The sequence below is a fragment of the Lycorma delicatula genome, chromosome 4 (assembly GCF_047948215.1).
Source record: "Lycorma delicatula isolate Av1 chromosome 4, ASM4794821v1, whole genome shotgun sequence".
Lineage (NCBI taxonomy): Eukaryota > Metazoa > Arthropoda > Insecta > Hemiptera > Fulgoridae > Lycorma > Lycorma delicatula.
This window is the reverse complement of record NC_134458.1, coordinates 199,238,227-199,261,344: the sequence shown is the minus strand read 5'-3', so window position 1 is coordinate 199,261,344 and position 23,118 is coordinate 199,238,227. Positions and strand designations below refer to the sequence as shown.

Sequence of the window (23,118 nt, the reverse complement as noted above, 5' to 3'; positions counted from 1 at the left end):
AAATCAAAAATAATAATATTATTATTATTATTACTCTGAAATAATTTTAAATTATGCTATTAAATGTGAAAACCCCAATTATGAACATAGATATTTTACTTACTGACTGTCTTATTTCACATATTAAAATAATTTCCAAAATTCCACAAACATCTTATCTAATTTTTATTAAATAAAATTAAAACTGAATTTTAAAATTCATAAGGAAAGAATTTCAAAAATCTACTGAAGAAATTAACTTTTAAAAAATTAACATGCCGACTACTACAATCAGAGTGACTCGCTGCATTCAGGAGCACTGTCCAATTCAATTGGAGTAGTAGTGGCTAATCATGTCTATTACTGTACTGTGAGTGTGGTGTAGCTGAAAGGACTGTTTTGTTGTTGTGGTGTCATTTTGTTGTTGGTTTACTAATGAATACGCTGTAGAAGTTTTATGTTGTCCACAAACAAAAGTGAAATCCCATATTATGGATTGCAAGGAGGTTACACTTGAAGAGTTAAAAATATGTTTAGCCTTACTGCTTCACACTGGCACCATTTCATTGACTATTTCATTTCATCTAAGTGACTATTGGAAGACTGATCCACTTTTTGATATACCGGTATTTAGAAAGTACATGTCCCAAAAGAGATTTCTTTTAATTTTAAGATGTTTACATTTCTCATCTGTCAGCAATAATACTGCTGACTGTCTACAAAAGATAAGGCTAGTAACAGACTTTTTTAACAATACTACGATCAAGATTTACTACCCAGGCAAAAAATTATCTCTAGATGACTTCACGGTTCTCTGGCGTGGTTGTTTAGTATTCCGCCAATACAACAAACATCATAAATTTGGAATGAAATTGTATATAGTAACTAAACCAAATGGTTTGGTGCTTAAAATTCATCTATATGAAGGGGCCACAGACATTTTACGAAGTACTGGTCATACAGAAAAGGTAGTATTGCATTTATTCCAAGAAAAGTTAGGTAATGGCCATGCAGTATACCATGATCATTTTTTCAATAGCATGTGGGCCTAGCTACCAAATTACTTGACCAAGACACATACTGTACCAGTACTCTTAGAGCTGATAAGAAAAATTATCCACAAGTAAAACTGAAAAACCAGCACAACAGAAGAAAATAAGGAAACAAAGTGTTTCCTTATTTTTTTAAGAAATGTTTCCAGGAAATCCCAGACTTTGTTTAAACTGTTTTGAGGATTATCATGAAATGTAAATAATGTATAATATAGGCCTGCTGTAATTAAATATTGAAATTTCAAAATAAATTGTTTAATTTAATATTTCTTTTCATATTATTAATGATACAATTCAGATTACACTGGTGTAGTTATTCCTTCTGCTTTCCATGTACACTCCAATCAGAGTTTACAGCAACAAGAAGAAATATTGATATTGGATGCCAATCACTCCGATCGGAGTTTTGTTTCATGTTTTAATAAATTATTTAAAAACAATAAATTCAGAAAAATTACATTTCTAATATATCTGTATAAATATCTAATATATCTGTATAAAAAATACATTTCTAATATTCTGTTAGCAGTCAACATGTTAATCTTTCTTTACACTTTTAATGTACTTATCTCAACTAAAGAAAATGTATACTAAATGGGTAACAAAAGAAATTGAGAAGTAAGAAAAACACTAAAAAACAATAGATAAGTTGTTTAAAATCAACAAGTAAATGGTATTTTGAATGTGAAATAATAGTCATTACTAGTACATTGAAGAAATAGGATAAATAAATAAAAGGATAACAAAAAAAATAATTAAATAACAATACTTGCAAAACACATATTACCAGTGTTCACAGAATATAAAATATAAACAATAAATAAAAAAAACTGAGAAGATTTATATTAGGTAATCCCTACTGCAAGCATACAGTTAGAGGAAAAGTTAAAAATAGACAGTGAAAGTTTCAGTAGAATGGGTTTAAGCTAACTTTATGTTTTTAATTGATATTGCCTAAAAACAATGTTTCTTACTTTTTTGGTAGTATTGCTAATTTGTTAATTTATATTATTCATTTTAATATATCAAAAAATGATTGTTTAACAATTGAAATCACAATCTAAATTTAGATATTAAGTAATTTTTTTATGAATGTTTTCATTTTTTCTAAAGTATATTCAATTTATACTAATTAATTACAGATAAGAAAGATTGCCTTTAGGTATAGTAGTCAATTTTCATGATAAAGTTCATTTTTTAATACCCTTTATAAAATTCATAACAAAGCAACTGAAGTACCATAAATTTATTATTAACAAGTATTTTAATGGGGCAGTTTCATAAGAAATTATTAAATAAATAACATAATTATGCTTTATTATAATAACACTGTTATAAAAACACTGTAATAATCTATTTAAAAAAACATTCAAAGTCAGATAAAATGAAGTAGATGTATGTATATGCATTATAGTTATGAGTAAGTGCTGTCAACATAGTGTGAGGCTTGCATGAATTCTCAGTGAGCTATTCTTGTTGAAGGAAAAAATAGATTATATATATAATTTTATTTATATAACAATTCAAGAACTTTTGCTATCACATGATACTTACTGGAGCATGAACAACTATACTTGAGTTCACGTTAAATAAAAAAAGCAAGGGGAAAAAATCATTTTATTTTATTATTCATAAACTGTTAGCACCAGTGGGAGGTTTTAAGTGGCATGCATCCATAGATCTTACTATGTAATCCTGATTTTTTTTCCATAAGTTATTGTACACTGGTACTTAAACTGAACAAAATGCAAACACTTTCTTAATCATTCCATATATATATATATAATTTTCTAAAATTGATCCTTTCAGGAATCATATTCTTTTTATACAAATTATATTAATCCGATCAACCCAAGTATAGAATTAATATTCTATTTTATTTTATTTTATTAATTCTGTACTTGGGTTGATTGGATTACTATAATTTATAGTAAATAGAATTTACTATAATTTATAGTAGTAAAGAACTACCAAAATGTTTACAATGCTCAATTAACCATCACTGAACTGTAATACCATTTTTTTAATTAATTTGTGGGTTCTATAATATCATTGTAAAACATTCTAAACTTAAACAACTTTATAAGTTGTAAATAAGATCAATTTTTATGGGATAAAGTGGGAAATTATATGGGCAGAGAGTGTACAACAGTAAACATTATCTGATTTTCTGAAAAAAATCTGTTGTAAATGAGACTCAAGGTTATCAACCATCCTTATGTTAAATTACTGAAAATTGTTAATTAGGAGATTTATTACTCAAACCTTCTGTTGTATCAATATGATAACTGTAATAAATAATTCTCAAGATAATACAAAAATTTAGAATTTTTTTTTTACTTCAACAAATATATTTTTCATTTTTTGAACATGTATAAAAAATTCAGCAAGAAAAACTTTTAACAGCAATAATACTGAAGAAAAACTGCAACATTAAACATAACACTTCAGATTTTACGAGAATTTTTATCTTTACATAAAAGAGACTTCTAAATAAAAATTTTAATTATAGTTTATTATATAAAAAAAGAAAATTAATAAACTTACCAGGTCGAAGATCAACTAGTGAACAATGCTGTTCGACCCACTGTAATGTAGAACGATATAAATCATCTAAACTGGCAGTTGAAACTGTGTTGTTGAAAGATACAAGCAGTGGTTCACAAATTAAACTAAGCTGTTACATAATTAGTTAAGGAATAATAGTACTTTAAAAAAAAATTAATCTAATGAATTATAAAAACTATAGGCAGACATAATTATAACAATATATAGTTAATATAGTGTACTGTAATGGGTTTGATTACTTAATTGTAAACATAGGTGAGAAAGACCAAATTCTTAAAAGGAAGAATCTAATCCATTTTCATTAAAATAATACACAAGCGAGATCATTTCTGGTGCCACGGGATCTCCCGCTGTTGTAAGAGGCAACTAATTGAAATAGCAGTCTGCTATCCCTCCCCCTGATAGTCCCATCTTTTCCTTCCAGTTTCCTCCCTTTGAGTAACTCATAGGCTCCCGTTCCCAATTCCTGAAGTCATCCTGCCCAACCCCCTCCTCATCCTTCTTTGAAACGTGGCTGTAGGTATAAAAGGCCTCTCCATTTTATGATGGAGTCTCTGAAGAATAATTTGAGGAAAAGGCCGCTGCCTGAGGATCATCAGGGCATACCTGGAGCTGGTACTGGATGCGACAGCAAGCGAACCACCAGTGTAGGAGTTTGGGAATGACCAGCAACTCCTATGGGAGAATTCGAATGCACTACTAGACTGCAAACCTTGGAACAACAAAGCGCAGAAGTACCATTATCTCCTGTTAGTCTGCCTTGATCATTGAATGTCAAGAGGCCCTAACAAAACTTCCGCACGAGCCCGTTTTAAATGGAGTCATGATTTGAATGGAGTCATTAACTGTGATGTATTGAGGGCATACCACATAGTAACACAGCATGGCAAAGACAAAATTAACTATTGTGTGATGTACCTTGAACTCAAAAATCTTCAACCAGATTTGGACAAATTTACTGAACAAAACATATGTGACCGATTTAGGTATATTCTTAGCAAGCCTGTTATCACAGTTAATAAACAAAACATGATTAAAATGAAATCTCTACTAAGTATTTTGTAGCTCAATTACCACTATTGACCCTGCATGTTTAAATGCAGACACCAATCAGCATTATTTAGTTTCTGGAGCAGAGTGCAGTGCATCTAGCAAAGAGCCCAACACAGATGATGAGACCTCGAAAATCAATGAAGAACTGGAGAGGAATGTCTCTTTGTATGCCGGAACAGAATCCAAATCACAGAAATCCTCTACCAAAGTTATACCCAAATAAGAAAAAGTTTAAGTATGGTTAATGAAATTCTCAGCACAAGAACCATGTCTACTTTGGAATCCTTACAGTTACACGCGTATTGTGCTGCAAAAACTATATTAAGTATCCAGAACATCAATCCTGAACCAAGGGTGGCTTCAGGTCCGATAAGAGTATTACAGGTACCAAAATGGAAGAGAAAAACTGAGAATAAAATAAAGAGATTCAGAAGTGATATTGCAAAGTTGTCAGTGTGGAAGGAAAGACATGACCAATGTAAACAGTATTTAAGGGATAGAGTCAAACACATTCTCAAATTACAAAAAATCAGTCAAGATGACCCAGAATTTGAAACAAAAATGACCTGCATATTAACACTTTCAAGCAAAAGATTGCAGCTCTGGAGAAAAGACTACAACGATATAACATATTGAACAAGAGAAAATCTGAAAACAGGAAATTGGCCTCAACTAGAGACAGTTTTATAACAGTCTCAATGAAGCACATTGCACTGGTGGTCTACCAACCATGGATACTACCGTAAAATATTGGAGCTGACTGTGGACCGGTACTATGAGCTATAATTATCAGGCAAAATGGATACAGAATGAGGCAAGGAGATGTACATCAATCATGGACACACCCGTAATTTCCTCCTTTGATATCAAACAAGGTGTAAAAATGTTACAAAACTGGAAAATAGCAAGGGCCTGACGGTGTTCAGAATTTTTGGTGGAAGTACTTGGTGGCTCTCCACGCCCCTTTGATGACGAGTTTGAATGATTTGCTCTGCAATCCTTCTGAAGCACCCACTTTTATCTCCCAGCAGTTACATACCTGAAACCAAAATCTAAGGAAACCCAGGATCCAAATACTACAGGCCAATCACATGTTTGAATACAGTGTACAAAATTATTTCCTCAATATTGGCTCATAAGATTACTACTTATCTAACATCTGAAAACATTCTCGCCGAGGAACAAAAGGTTGCCGGAAGAACGCTAAAGATTGTAAAGAACAGTTCATCGTAGATACGATAATAGGGAGGCAGGCAAAGAGAAATCTGTCAGTTGCATGGATAGATTATCAGAAGGTCTATGACTCGGTACCTCATAGTTAGCTGTTACATATTTTTAAAAATATACGGCATTCATCAAAATATTATTGATCTCCTTAAGAAGTTAATGAGTTTATGATGTGTAGAACTGGTATTTCCTGAAGGAGGAAATAAGTCAAAACCAATCCAAATACAACACAGTATTTTTCAGGGCGATACTTTGAGTCCCCTGTGGTTCTGTCTAGCTATGAACTCTCTCTCAAGTATGTTGCACCAATCAGGATGCGGTTTCAAAATTACTGACAAAGGGAAAAGTGTATACACTATTAACCATCTAATGTACATGGACGATCTCAAATTGTATGCTAGCAACGATATAGAGCTTACAAGTTTGCTGAATTTTATAGCCAGATTCAGTAATGATATCCAGATGCACTTTGGCGCGTCGGGAAATGTGCCACTCTAAAGGTTATAAAGGGAGAAATTGAGGATGTTCCAAAAACCTACAGTTTGCCAGGAAATGGAGAAATACGGCCACTGGACGCAGAGGACACTTACAAATATCTTGGTTTCAAACAGATCCTCATCATAAACAATAAATCAAGCAAACAGCAGTTAGAGAAAGACTCCACAAAATCCTGGAGCCAGAACTCAATGCAAAAAATGAAATCAAAGCTATTAACTCTTGGTGTGTGCCAGTTCCTACATACTCATTTGGAGTTGTTCATTGGTCCCAGACAGATCTTGAAAACCTGAACAGCTTGGTACGCACAACATTAACAAAATGCAGGATGCATCACCCTAAATCCACAGTAGAACGTTTGTATATCTATCATAAAGAAGGTGGTAGAGGCCTCCTCAACTTGAAGTCGCTTTGTAACAGACAGATTGCATCAATGAAGAGATATTTTCTCTCCAGGTCTGAAACATTGTCATTGCACAAAACAATAGTTACATCTGACAATGGCTACTCCCCTCTAAAACTGAATGATATTACAACCAGTGATAGGATCCAAGCATGGAAATTTAAGGCACTCCACAGTAGATTTCCTCATTCTCTCAAAAATGCTGATAAGGACGCATCTATGTGTTGGCTAAAGCATGGGTCTCTATTTTGAGAAACTGAAGGGTTTATCCATTCCATCCAGGACCAGGTCATTGCGACAAACAATTACAAAACGTTCATAGAAAATCATGACACATCAGTGAAGAATGCAGAGTATGCCAACAATCTGAAACAATTGATCATTTGATAACTGAATGCTCCAACTTGGCTAACACGGAATATCTGCATCGCCACAATCTTACAGTGAACATTGTTCATCAGGCATTGCCATTAAAATTAGGACTTGTAGATGACAGGGAGCATTGTCCTTATTATGAATATAAGGCCAAACCTACATTGGAAAATGAGCATTATAGACTGTATTATGATCTCTCCCCATACATACTGACAAATTTGTTGCTGCAAATAGGCCAGACATGGTTCTACACAATATTAGAGAAAAAACTGCTCTTCTCATTGATGTCATTCACCCATCAGATCACAATATTAATAAGGCTGAAACAGATAAAATAACCAAATATAACCCTCTGGCAATAAAATATAAATTTACAGACAACTCAATAGAAGTTATTCCCATTGTGATAATACCAAATGGATTAATTAACAAAAATTTAAAGACATATATAGAAAAGGTTGGCCTGGATCCTAAAGTCATAATTCCAAAAGCCCAAAAATCAGTAATTCTGGAGGTGTGCAGGATTGTATGTACTGTGTTAAATGCACCACAGCATTGAATGAGGTATTCCAGATGTGAATCTCCGAGACAAAAAATAAAAAAAATAAATAATAATAATAAAATAATTTATCATAAAGGGAAAGATTTATTGAAACTAAACAATTTTTAATGTTTTGGTTAAAAGTTTCAGGACAAAGATTTGTTTAATACATATCTTTGTAACTAATTCAGGTAAGAATTTTAATACTGAGCTCAAACAGTAGAAACTAGGCTTGCCGTATGACCATGGCAAATGATTCACTACATAGATCTGGGACTTGCTGTTGGGAAGTCCATTTTCTCCTAAACAGCTCAATAACTTTAAAAAAAATAATCATTTAATTCCTCTCCTTTAAAAAACCTGCTTCCCTGCAATGTTGTGATATCATGACCACAATCACTGATTTTCTGACTGAGTCTACAGATTCAATTTGCCAATTTGTGTTTTTTTCAGCCATCAATGATCAAAATAAGATTTATTTTTTACAAATTTGTTTATTGCAAGTGATTTTGTACATAGCATTTTAGACGTTTTAAAACTTAAACATAGGGACATATTAAATCTAAAAAAATTGTCATTTAATGTGGTATGGGAGAATGAAACTAATTTTTATTCTGATATTAGATTCATTGAAATTAGATTTTTTGTTTTTGAAAAATGGATATAAATGTTTATACATTGTAAATAACTTATTTTGAATTTTGCTTTATCAACCTTTTATTGAAAAGATGCACATCTACTTTGCTAATAAGGTGCAAGTTTAGAAGACAAAGTATTCTACAACTGCACAGCATAGTGTCAGCAATACAATACATAGAGGATATGTACTGTTCTAATAGGTATTTTTCTGATAGTATATATCACTATAAATAAAATAAATAAATAAATTTATCAGAGACATCATAGCAGTACATGCTATGATGCCTCTAATATATACTGTTTATACTGTTCTGATGTACAATTTGATAGACATAATCTACATAGTGAACACTGGTTGATTCTCAATGATATACAATTAAAATAAAACTATCTAGTTATGACGTAATGCATGAGGTCAAAGAGTATTTATTGGTGGGAGAGTTGATGGATTTAGATATTCAACAAGGAGAGACTATAAGAAGCCAGGATAGACATACGGTCTTGGAATATTCATTACAGACAACAGGATCCAACAGCAATATATGTTAGAGCTTGGTACTAACCAGAGATATAATTAGAGATCTCAGTTCTTTCTTATGGTTCACAAACATTATCTAGTGCAATGTTGTTACCTAAGACAACATTGCACTAATAGACAACATTGTTTAACCAATAGTTATGTACAAGATCAGAATTTGGCAATTAAGTACAGGTATATCAGAAGAACTAGAAAGGATTTTTTGCATCATTCAGCTAGTTTCACACGACTGCAGCATGTTAAAAATGAGACAATCAGGTACATCTTTGAATTTAAGAGGTCTATTGTTAACAGAATTAAGGGGGCACCAGTCGATATGGCAGTGGAAAGTTACTAGAATGGATGATACTAAATAGACTAAGAAAGTAAAATATCAGAATTCTGTCCTACATAATAAACTAAAACTGATAATGTAAAGGATACAATCCAAAATCTCCAGTTTTCCTGAGTACGTGCCCACACATATTCGTAATACATTTCTTTCATTTTACTAGCACGATGTCTTGATACAGGAGCTCCTGTAGCTGGCAATAATGATTGACAATTACTAGAATAAAAAGTACATATTTAAATTAATTACTTGTATAGATTTGCATATAAAGCTAATTTATTAATTATAATGCAATAGAGATTTTAATTTATACTACATATGAAAGTTGTATACATAAAATAAAATATTCTACACAAGATGATATCAAGTACATGAATGATAAAGGGGTAAATAAATGAACAGTTAAATAAGTAATGATTTTTTTATATTTCATTATATCAATTGCGCTTATCAGCCAGTAAGCAGCAAAAAAATCATTCAGTTACCTATTCAAACAGAAATTCCATCCAGTGCTATTTAAATTTGGTTATATGGCCCAAATTATTAAATATGACTGGTGTCCTTATTTTAACACTTTTAATTTCGAAAGATGATAATAAAGGACATAGTGCTATAATCACCTTTCTTTTCAAGAATTGAAAAAGAACAAATAACAGAGAAATGATGAAAAAATTATTTGTTTTGAGACTATACTGGTTATCTAATCCAAACTGAGGTTGTTTTGTAGTTAGTATATTTATAATTGTTTCGGTTTTATTAAATGAAACAGAAAATGAAATAATATTCAAAACATGTGTTTTAGTGGATCTTTTATAAAGTATGGGATAACAATGCAAATTCAGAAATGAATTCAAACACAATTCGTTCGAGGCAGTTTTTAATTTCAACATAAACAACTATTCTATGGCTGATAAAAAATAACATGAAATAGGGTCAATAAGTAAATTGAAAATTATTCAGCTGATGTAAACTCAACAAATTTCTAAGAAAATTAAATACAATATAATTTTTGACTTATCAAATTGTAACTTATTTATATTATGTAATTTTTACTTAAATTTTATTTTTGACAAAACAAAAACTTATAATACAATCAGAAAAAGGTTTTCATCAGCTAGAAGATAATGCATCAAACTATCCATATTGATGCCAAATGAAGCTAATTATATATTACATATATGGGTTTAAGAACAATTAGGATTTTTCTTGTTCAAAAACAGTAAGAAATTGTGAATAACACTATACTAAAAAGATATAGTATTTGGTGAGAAGGAAAAATGATCATGCAATATTTTTGCATATTAATGAATCAAAATAATATAGTTTCTCAGCTTTAACTTGAAATGACATGATCTAATTAATGCTCTCCAGTGAGAAACTGAGTGAATATTTATGCACAAAGAATATTATTACACACAATTCTGGGATTGGCAAAAATTTCCCTTAATGAAATCTGACGTTGCCACAGGTGCCTCTTTACTATCTGGGAGTAAAAGCAAATTATAGCATATACTTGTATTGAAGCTATCTATGAAAAATCACTGATCAGTAATGTTCTGTTCCCATCTTAAGTTTCTCAAGTGACAGTAGAGGAAATGGATTTTTATCGCCTAGAGGTTAATTTCTTTAGGTGAGGTTGTTTGTCTTGTTCTTATGTTTTCTGTGGATAGATTATCATCCTTTTATCATCAACTATCCCTATCCCAAATAATTTAATTTTTTCCACACCTATAACTTTCTGAAGGTTTTTTGCTAGTTGACTACTGAATCCATGTTAAAAATATGACCTTTTTGACTACATTTTTGGTATGTACGATTTGAGGTAGGCAGCCTCTGCTGATCGTAGATAGTAATTTCCTATACAAACTCTTTTGAAAACTTTTGTGTACAAAAACTGCAATTAGATCTGACGTATATAATAGTTAAAACCAGACATTCTAATCCTTCTAAATATAATTTAAAAAAAAACTTAAAAAATACAAGGTCTATTCAGGGAATAACCAAACTTTATTTTTTTAATCTTTATTAATTTTACAAATAATAGTGGTCCTTGTTCCCTTCAAAGTACTCCCCTCTCCTATTCACACACTTTTTCTACTTCACGAAGCAGTCCTGGATAGCTTCCTCTGAAATGGTCCATGACGAATTCGCTTTAATGTCATCTGTCATCAATTGTCTCAAAACAATGTCGTTTAATAACTGATTTTAATTTCGGAAATAAGAAAAAATCCCAAGGAGCCAGGTCTGGTTAGTAGGGAGGCTGAGAGAGAACAGCCATCTGATTTCTGGCACAAAACTGACAAAGCTGAGTGTGCAGGCACATTGTCGTGGTGAAGGAACCACGAGTTATCTTGCCACAGCTCTGGTCGCTTTTTGCGGATTTTTTCACATAACTGTTGTAAAATGTCTTGTAGTACGCATGGTTCACTGTTTCACCTCAAGGCAAGAGTTCAAAATGCACAATTCCATTAAAATTAAAAAAAAAAACAAAAAACAGAGAGTATCACTTTGATATCAGATTGAGACTGACATGCTTTCTTGGGGCATGGAGATCCTCCTTTGCCAATCCATTGTGATGATTGACCTTTTGTCTCAATGTTGTAGCTGTAAACCCAGTTTTCATCTACTGTTATAATTATTTACATGAATGTTTCATTGTCATCAACTTGTACAAGAAGTTGCCAACAAATGTCCACTCGATGTTCTTTCTGCTGTTTGGTCTTAAAATGAGGAATAAACATTGCTGGAACTCAATGCATGTTCAATTTTTCTGTCAGAATGTCACGGCATAATCCAATCAAGACCTCTCTACTGCAAGTAACCTCTACTGCAAGTTCTCTGACAGTCAATCGACAATTTGCATGCACCAGATCATTGATTTTCTGAACATGGATGTCATCAGTTGAAGTCGAAGGCTTGTCTGGTTGAGGGTCATCTTCAATTGATTAATGACCACTTTTAAATCGTGAAAACCATTCATAACATTGCGTACAACCCAGAGCATCATCTCCATAAGCTTGTTTCAAAAGTTGAAAAATTTTTGTAAAAGTTTTCCCCAGTTTCATTCAAAATATTATGTTGTATCATTGCTCCTGAAAATTGCACATTGCACTCAAATAATAACATGAAAACTAAACAAGATATCAACAATCCAAGAACATATGGTCACAGAAGAGATTATGCAAAACACAATGCTGCCAACTGCAAGTCACTAAATATCTCTGTTGGCATATAATTAAAAATTTCCTGTACAGACCTCACATTTAGTTTCAACAAAAGGTCAACTCAGTCCATAATGACACAGCAAGGCAGTTATTTGTGCAACAGTTGAGGTTCATTTAATATCTAAGTATAATGATATGTGATGGGCATTTATCAAACAGTGGTGTTTTCCTGTAACGATATTTTAAAGAATACATCATGACGAAATATTAGACTAGAAGGAATTGGTAACCAAAAATAATAGTACACATTAAAAAAAGTTAGTCTTTAGACATCGATTTAAAAAAAAATTGAATATCACACGAGGGTTATTTTTTTTTTCAAGGTCCAATCGGTCGCGAAATAAAAACTCGCGCAAAAATCGGATGAACCTTTGCGCATATGTGTTGCGCAGCGTGTCTAGTATGCCTTCAATCATGCCACATCACTTCATTTAGTTCTGAACACGCAGTAAGCATGTCTATAACAATAGCATCTCCCGCCAAGTGTGAAGAGTGTGCGGTAATTCGATTTCTTCAGGCTGAGGGGTGTAATGCAGCCGAAATTCATCGACGAATAAGTAATGTGTACAGTGAAACTTCAATGAGTGACAGCAAAGTGCGACAATGGGGCAGGAACTTTAAAGCAGGACGTACAGATGTTCATGATGCAGGCGGTCAGGTTATGAAGCGAGTGTCAACCGATGATCTCGTTGAGCGAGTGGATGAGGCAATTCGAGAAAATTGTCGGTTCACAATTTCTGTATTGAGTGATTAGTTTCCTGAAATTTCAAGGTCAGCTCTCTACACCATTGTGAGTGAGAGACTTCAGTACCGCATACTGTGTGCGTGATGGGATCCCAAGATGCTGTCCGACCATCACAAAACAATGAGAATGGATGCCTCCCTAATGTTTGTCCAGCGTTACCACAATGAAGGAGAAGATTTGTCACAGGGGACGAGACATGGGTCAATTTCAAAACTGAAGAAACAAAAGAACAATCCAAACAGTGGATGCATTCTCATTCTCCCAGTAAACCAAGAAAGTTCAAGCGAACCTTCTCCAACAGAAAGTGTATGGCTACTGTGTTCTGGGATCGGAATGGAGTTCTCTTGGTCGAATTCATGGAACGTGGCATGACCATCACTGCAGCCTCATACTGCATGATTCTTCAATGTCTACGAAGGGCAATTCAGAATAAGCAGAGAAGAATGTTGTCATCAGGCATTGTCTTTCTCCATGACAATGCTTGGCCGCACACTGCAGCTGTAACAAAGAAACTCCTGCAGCATTTTCGTTGGGATGTGTTTGATCACCCACCATACAGCCCGGACTTGGCTCCATCCGATTTTCACCTCTTTGCTCACATGAAACACTGGCTAGGAGGACAACATTCTGGCACAGACATCGAGCTGCAGACCAGCATAGAAACATGGCTGAAAACACAGGCGGCTCCATTTTATGACGAGGGTATTGGAAAGTTGGTACCACGCTACGACAAATGTCTAAATCGGAGTGGCGACTATGTAGAGAAATAGCGTAACTATGTAAGTACTTGTTACAAATAAAAAATTTTTTATGTTCACTGTGGTTTTAATTTTGTGACCGATCGGACCTTGAAAAAAAAAAATAACCCTCGTATTTAATAATGAAAGATAAAGTACTTAATACTTCATTTCCACCACCCTGTAAAAGTATTCCTTAATATATTCTTTTAAAAATATTATTAGACAATAAGTATATTGTTATTCCAATTAAATGTTTTACTTTTTATTACCTTATGGCAGAATTGAGGCATTCAACTTGTTGCCTTAAACTGTCCATTTCATCCTTTAACTGATTTCTCTCATTTCTTAATTGTCTAATATATTCGGCACCTTTCTGTAGCATAGCGGCTTTACTCAACTGAAAAGGTAAATATATATAAAATTTCTATATAAAACATAAAATGAAATGCATACTGTACAATATAGAATATTATTATACTCTTACAAAGAAATAACATTTAGAAAAAAATATATATACATATATAAAATAAACAATTAGAAAAATTGTTGATGTACAAATACAATTAATGAATTTCTATTATAATATTCAGCTCATCTTTGACGAGTTAAACCTTACCAACCATCTGACATAAAAGTTTGGCTTTTATACCATATTAAACATCTTGTCCTTTTCTACATTATACAGAAAATAAAAATAAAAAATTCTGAAGAAAGCTTATGTGAAATACAGTTTATTATGAATAAACAAAACTTAATTTTTGTCTGTTTTCTTAGTAAACTACATTCCAACAAAACATAACTTAAAATTAACTAGGCAATCACATAAAAAATGAATATTTAAGAACGGATCATATAATTATTTAAATAATTTTTTTCTGATGATTATTTTCAACATGATTAAAAAAATCTGTTTCAGCTTTCAGTATAATATAAAATTATTTTTTGCAGTGAACAGTGTGTATTAACATTACTTTTTTGTATTAATAGTGAATTTTTAAAAGGAAGAGTACAGTCACTTCATAGAAGACCACAGTGAAAAAAAAAAATACAAACTTATTTGCTATATTCTTATCTGTTTTTAAATAAACAGGGTGTTTCATATTGTTCTTAGGAGTTACAAAAATTCAGTACAAAAAAGTATTTCACTTACCTAAATGAAAGTTGTATGAGGTGATGCAAGGACTCAAACAGTTTTTGTTAAAATCTATAAATGTTAAATATGTGTTCCTCTGGTGACATGGCACACATCAACAGGAAAGTCTAGCTCTTGCCAAACTTGTTCTAACATGTCATTTTTGATAGAGTTGATTGCATTGATTATGCGATCCTTTAGCTCAGCGATAACATATGGTATTGGTGGGATACACCTTATCTAACATGTAATCCCAGAGAAAGAAATCACATGGCGTGAGGTCTGGCGATCTTGGTGGCCACAGCATGTGTTGGTCTTCTTCAGACGCACGTCCTATCCAGCACCGAGGTAATGTTGTGTTAAGGTACTGTCGAACCTCATTATGAAAATGGGCAGGAAAACCATCTTGCTGGAAAATGAAGTCGTTGAGTAGCTGAGGCATAAGCCATAATTGTAACATATCCAGGTATATCATGTCGGTTACTGTTGTTTCCATAAAAAAGAACTTACACACTGCCTCATGAGAACACATACACTGCCTCATGAGAGATCGCATAAAAAACATTTACTTTCGGAAAATCTTGAATGTGTTCCGCATAAGCATGTGGGTTTTCAGTTCCCCAAACTCGCACGTTATGATGGTTTACTTTGCCGCTAATATGGAAAGTAGCTTCATCACTGAAAATTATCTTGTTTAGAAAACCTTCATCTAACAATATCTTTTCCTGTAACTGTAAACAAAAATCGAGCCTACGTGTTTTATCTCCATCAGAAAGATGCTGGATTAATTGAAGATGGTACAGTTTGCATAATAAATGTTTGTGGAGAACTCTCCACACTGTTGTTTTCGGAATTCCTAATTCTCTGCCTGCAGCCATAGTCGATTTTGACGAGCTGCGAATGAAACTTGCAAGTTTGACATTGACTTCTGAGGTTGATGGACGACCGGTTGATTTTCGCTTGCACAAGCAACCGGTTTCACTTAATTTTTTTTACCATGCACGAACTGAATTGTCACTTGGTGGCTGCTTATGAAATTTCAACCGAAACGCACATTGCACAGAAATTACTGACTTTGACAAGTCAAATTCTAACACACAAAACGACTTCTCACTTCCCGTGGCAGCCATTTTCTCTACTGTCGATGCCTAGCAAGCAAATGGTTTACTAACTGCCTAGTATATGTGGAAAAAACTATTTGAAGTACTTTTTCGTACAGTATTTGTTTTATTCTTATGAGCGAAATAGTTTTTTGTTAATCAATTTTTAAAACTCTGAAGAACATTATGAAACACCCTGTATAAACTAATAATTTTTTATATAATTTCTTAATGAATAATGGAACACTGAAATTGCAAAAAAGAAAATCAGGCAAAAAATCAGTATAAAATTTACCACAATTCCTACGGTTTTTTTAACTAAAATGATATAGAACTATTTTACTATCATTTTAAGTAAAATTTTTCTCATCTAGTGATAAATAATTTTTCTAACACAAGAGTTTTTTTGATGACATACTATAATCATGAGGTAGTAGTTGTTAATTTAAACAAAGTAATCTAAAGCAATAAATATAATGCAACATTTTTTTATTAATATTATAGTTATGAAATAAAAAAAAAAACACAAATGGAATCAAAAGGGGCAAAAATCATTGATTTTAAAGAAACAAAACACACGATTATTAAAAGTAAAAACACTTTCAATGAATTTGGAAAAGTACTTTTCCACTCAGTATTGATCCTTTACTAAAACCTAGCCTTCTTCTAAGATATTGATAATTTAAAAACTTTCTAATCTTTTAATCCACTGTGCTGAGTTATAGTTACAAACAGAGAAGTGATGTAAGTACATCACACATAAAAAGTATTTACAAAGTTTACATTTTGCTTCAGACTAAAATATCTTTGTTCCTTCCAGCTTTGTGAAAGTTACCATCATATCGATTTAGTTCCAATTTTCAATGATCAATTTATCAATAGAAAACAACATTATTCCCCAAAAATTTCCTTTCCAGGAATTTTTTTTCAGTTATTGTAAGGTTACTATTCGAAGCCTTAGAGACTGCAAACACTCTCAAATATACCTGTTCTTGATTAGAAAAAGTTAAAAAGGCATTCTTCAAAATAAAACCAGAAATACTCTCTTTAAAGCCATAAACAGTTTAAATTTAATAACAATGAAAATTTGCTAAAGATAACCCTATTTTCCTCAATCCTGGGCATCTGGACCAATTTATTGTAAGGATATTTAAAATATTAAATATAAATTATTTTTTTTTTACAAAATATAGAATTCTTCTTTTATTTCTTTTGATCCAACTTTTTAAATCTTATCAGATTTTTTAAATTTCAAGTTGATCAATTATTATGACATACACAGTAGAATAGGTTTAATTTACAAATTTTTTCTAATGGAAAAAAAATATATTTTTCATATGTAAATTAAAGAATACAGATTGATAGCAGGATACAAAAATAGATCAGGTTTCACTATACAGGTGTAAGCTGTTGTAGCAAATTGGACTTGTCCATTCTAGCTTAAAGAAATGTAAATTAATGTGGTATTCTCTTCAAAATTGGTTTTATTATAAGTAAAGTTTAATTTATTATTAATGCATTTATTAAAAATCATTTCAAGTAAATTTACATATTTTACATTCACACTTATTGTGATTTCAATAGACTATAAGGCACTTTCAGATTATCCAGACTACATCTGGGCCTGTCTAGTCTGGATGAACACACTAGAACCCAGACCCTAGTCTGGATAATAAATAATATAAGGATAATATAATAATAATAATATTCTATGGATAATATAACAATAATAATAATATCCCATGAAATTCTTTAAAACCTCTGAAGGAAAACCTCTCGTTACTAAATACTTCTACTATAATTTACTGTTTTAAGAAAATTCTATAAAGATGTTTTTTTTTTTTATTTTACATATAATACAAAAATAATAATACTAGGTTAATAAATAATACTTACTTTGACATTAGGATTCTGATTGAGTTGTGGTATAAGGGCATGTAAAGTATCAAATCCATTCTTGATGTTGCATCTCCTTTTTTGTTCAGCATTTATATGGCACACTCGTCTATGCTCCTAGACTCACATAAAACTAAACCTTAAGCTCTTGGGCAGTTCAAACTTCAACTTATTGGCTTACTAGCAAACTCACACACATAAAAACATATACACACATTCAGACAATAATAATAAATTCAATAAAAAATTTATTGGTTGAATATTAATATTTATAAAAACAAAAGTCATAAATGTTTTTAGTGTTCTTTTTGATTTTAAACAGGCCAGAGTAGTTTTGTAGTCAGTTTATGAATGTTTTTTGCACCTGAAGTTGAGAAATTTTGGAAAAATATAAAGTAAAAATAGCTTTTTTCTTTTTCTTTTTTTTGCTATATTATTATTGCTTTATGTTTGTGTATTTTTGTATTGATTTTATACGGTAGGTAACCTAAATAATTAAAATCAATATACATACTTGAGGTTTGATAAAAACTTATGCGGAATTCTTAAATTTTCCATGCTAAGTCCAACTGTCATAAATTTTTTTTGTTGTGTTGGTATGTTTGTCCCTAATATACGAGGTGCTACCCAAGAGTTTTGGGAATTTTATCATAAAAATAAAATAGCTTACCATAACTTATAATTTCCACTGTCTCCTTCATAGTAATCCCCTTGGGCATTGATACAGTGATCCCAGCGTTTTTCCCATGATTCCATGCATCCCTGGAAGTCTGCAGGTGTAAGTGTTCGAAGCACATTCTGCGTTTCTTCCTGAATCTCCTCAATTGTGTTAAAACGACGGCCTTTCAATTGAAATTTTATTTTTGAAAAGAGAAAAAAGTCGCACGGGGCAAGGTCAGGCGAATAGGGTGGATGAGGAATCACTACCGTCTTTTTGGAAGCCAAGAAATTCCGAACGGCTAGCGATGTGTGCGCGGGCGCGTTGTCATGGTGCAGAACCCAGCTATTTTTACCCCACAGATCTGAACGTTTACGCCTAATGCTTTCACGTAACCGCTTCAAAACTTCACAATAGAACATCCCATTGACAGTTTGACCAAGAGGAACAAATTCCTTAAGGATAATGCCTTTGATGTCGAAAAAACAATCAACATGGACTTCACGTTACTGCAAACTTAGCGACTTCCATTGCGACGACTGCTGCTTAGTTTCAGGGTCATACCTGTACACCCATGTCTCATTACCGGTTATGATGTTGGAGATGAAATTGGGGTCATCTGTTGCTGAATTTTTCAATTCACTACAGACAGCTATGCAAATTTGTTTCTGGTCGCTGTTCTAACAGCGGCCAGAAACAACTGTTCTTAACAGCCTCGGTACGAATTTTGCAGCAATGTGTCTCATGTTCAAATTTTCTGACAAGATGCATTGCACGGACCCATATGACATTTGTACGATTGCGGATTGTTTGTCTATAATCTGCAACAACAGCCTCTTGTACTTTCGCTATGTTTTCCAGTGTTGTGCTTGTTGATGGTCTTCCTGAACGCTTATTGTCATTTGTCCATCTTTGAATCGTTTGTACCACAAAAAAGTTTTACTTTTACTCATAGCATTGTCACCAAATGCTTCCATGCTTCCACAAGCATGCGATGGGTTTCTGCACAAGTTTTTTTAAGCATGAAGCAAAATTTGATGCAGGTTCTTTGCTTTATAAAATCTACCATTTAGAACTTCACCGAAGGAGTAAAACACAACGTTACACAACCGCACGAAAGTCAACAATGCAGCCAGCCTCTCACCGTCACAGCTGTTGGAATACTGATTCATAAAGTGTATTGTTAACCACATCTAGCGGCAGCAGGTCGTACCAGCAATGGTTCGCATGCGAAATTCAAATTTCCCAAACTTTTTGGTAGCACCTCATATATTTATATTGGTTATAAATGGCTATATTGGATGCTTAGTTTACTGCTGGCTTTTGAAAAGCCCACATGTGTTCTCATATGGTTGGCAATTTTTAACTTGTGGAAAAAATGGAACAAAGAGTTTGCATTAAATTTAGCTTTAAGAATAGAATAAAGTAAGTATTTACAGTGGTACAAACATCCATGAGGGTTGCGAACACACTGAAGATGGCAAGCGCCCTTCAAGGCGCCAAGGCTGTTCCACCACATCAAAAAACAATGATAACATTGAAAAAGTGAAGAAAATGATTGTAAACAATCACCAAATTACTATCAGAGAGGTTGCCGATGGTATTGGTATGTCATTTATCTCATGCCAAGTAATTTTTTCAGATGTTTTGGACATGAAACATGTGGCAGCAAAATTTGTTCCAAATTTTTGAATTACAAACAAAAGCAGTGCTGAATGAACATTGCTCAGAAGATGGCTGAAGAATTATTCTCCTGATTTGTGCATCATATATAAATCTAGACATAGCAACATGACACAACAAAATGTCATTGGGACTTTCCCATGCAGCCAGCATAGGCATCATAATTCATTATGGTACTGAAATTCCTTTAGTCGCTGCCGTCCCTCAACCTCGATGGAATTTTCAGCTTGAAAACAGGGAACTATCTCGGAGGGGTCTTAATAATAACCATTCAGTGGATTCCCACCAATTCCACAACCAATTATGAGTGCGATTAAAGTTAATGCCAGGAGATGTATTCCACATGAGTTTTGGAAGGAGTATATCCCCGGATGGTCTCAAGAGTGCAATGAGTTATATGCTGAGTATCAGGAATCTCACAATGACACAACAGCTGATGACCTCTTGAGAGCTCTCAATAAGAACAGGAGATAAAATGGTATAAAAAAACAGCAGGACTCAATTTTATGCATTCTAGTTGGAAGGCCTGAGACCTTATAAGGCAGCTTGGTATAGATCTAAGGTTGTCAAGTACAGTCACATGTGTGTGCCAATGATGTAGCATCCAGACTAATGAAGATTTTTAAAACTAAAAGAGACAAGGCGCACACACGAACCATGAAAAATGAATTGTACATAAAGAGGTTCCATCTGAAACCACATCCAGACTACCCACATGACTTCTGTGTTGTTATGTGTTGAGGAGCTTAATACAGCCTTGAAATATGCTGAAGGTAAATAAAGCTGTTGGCTTTGATGGCATATATCTGCAGTTTCTCAAGGCCATTGAACCTAAAACTAGATTGTCACTCATTGAATTTTTCAATGAAATTCTAAGAACTGGAAAATTGCAGAAGATTTTCAAACAGGCTAAGGTAAGCTATCCTGAAACCAGGCAAAGACGGAACATGCTTCTCACTATCAACCAGTATTGTTATTCAGCATGACCTATAAGTTACTAGAAAGTCTTATTCTAAATTGCATTCAAGAGGCCATTGTTCAAATCATCCTCGCTGAGCAGGGTGGCTTTAGGAAGCATCGAAGCTGCTGCGACCAGATCTTAACATTGACAACTCTAGTGGAGGCTGGATTTCAGTGAGGTCTCAAATCAGCTGCAGTTTTTGTGAATCTTACGGCAGCTTATGACACTGTGTGCAGGGGGATTGATGTCAAAGTTTATTGAGGTCATCCCATAAAAAAGGCTGGTGTTTCTAGTGAGCAACATGCTCTCTGACAAGCGCTTTAAGGTGTTTCTGAATGGATGGGCTAGCAGATAGAGTATTCTGAATAATAGCCTACCTCAGGATCAGTTCTGGCCTCCATTCTCTTTTACCTGGATATCCATGACATGACAGACACGGACTCCATGAAAATCCAGTATGTGATGATCTAGCATCGGTCTTCCAGAGTAAGGATCTTATTCACTGTGGGAGTGTGCTGACAGGAGATCTGATGAAATTGAGTGATTACTTTCATATGGAGACTTCAGCCTAACCCAAATAAAACTGAGTTTACAGCATTCTATCTAAATAATAAAGAAGCCCAAAGGAAGCTACTTGTGACTTTCGACGGAATCGAAGTGCCCCCTAATTACAATCCAATATATCTGGGAATCATTCTGGATCGGTCCTTGACATTCAAATAACAGTACATCACGTTATCTAGGAAACTTGGGTTAATAGTGAATCTACATCGCAAGATTGTCGGAAGCAGTTGGGGTGCGGACGTCAATACTCTACACTCTGCTGCACTTGCTCTTGTGTATGACTGGTGAACATTGCGTTCCTGTGTGGGAAAACAGGACCCACATAACAAAGATTGATGTGCAAGTCAGTGAAGCCATGAGGATTACCACTGGTACTGTTATATCTACTCCCATTTAGTGGTTGCCTGTCCTGGCTAATATTGCTCTGCAAGATCTGAGGAGAAAAGCAGCTAAGGTAGACTTGCTCAAGAGGATCAATTCTCATAAGAACTCTCCCTTTTACAATGCCCTACAAGATCTACAATAACTCGGCTGAGGTCAAGTAAATCGCCCTGGGGTGATTTAGAAAGTATCAATTCTAAATTGATACTTTATTGAAAGTATCGGGTATGTGGCCTCCAAGTAGCGACAATGCTGGAATGAAGGTCCAACCAACAATGCTAACCTGGTTCAAGATCCAACAAAGGTTGAGGAATTCCAACTACCGCGCCAAACCAGATCGAGGCTGAACCACATTAGGGCGGGTCAAGGGAGGTGTCGTAACACCTTGAAGAGAAGGGGTTTTTGCCCGTCTGCTAACTGTGACTGCAGAATGGAGGAGCAGACAATAGAACATATTGTTATGTAGTGCCCACTTCAAGCGTCTGACAGTGATCTGGGGACTCTAAGTGACTCCAGGTGCTCTGGATTGTCAAATTCGGACATTTCCATCTGATTGTGGATACTTTTGTGTACTTGTAAACCATATGATATGATATATACATTTATATAATACAATAATAATAATAATAATATCTTAATAAAAAAATTAAAAATAATTGCTTTTTATAGATGTCTTTAAAACCATCAGTTAATAAAATTAGTTTGATTTTCATAAATCACTACACAAATCATATGCGATGTAGTTCTGAACGTATAATACACATACACTAAGCAAAACTTCATCTAATTTCTAATAACACAACTGATGTTTACAATAATTTAATTTCAATACT

At 33.4% G+C, this 23,118-nt stretch overlaps 1 protein-coding gene across 3 annotated transcripts in view; it reads right to left on the bottom strand.

The window, feature by feature from the left end:
* Mondo (MLX interacting protein mondo) overlaps nucleotides 1–23,118 on the bottom strand; it is a 284,390-nt gene that overhangs the window by 10,970 nt on the left and 250,302 nt on the right. For all 3 annotated transcript variants that reach the window (XM_075364989.1, XM_075364990.1, XM_075364991.1), the window contains exons 12-15: nucleotides 18,039–18,155; nucleotides 14,180–14,307; nucleotides 9,294–9,417; nucleotides 3,579–3,708 (exon numbers count right to left, since the gene is read on the bottom strand). In XM_075364989.1, coding sequence (XP_075221104.1) covers nucleotides 3,579–3,708; nucleotides 9,294–9,417; nucleotides 14,180–14,307; nucleotides 18,039–18,155 — 499 coding nt within the window. The remainder of the gene's footprint in view (nucleotides 1–3,578; nucleotides 3,709–9,293; nucleotides 9,418–14,179; nucleotides 14,308–18,038; nucleotides 18,156–23,118) is intronic.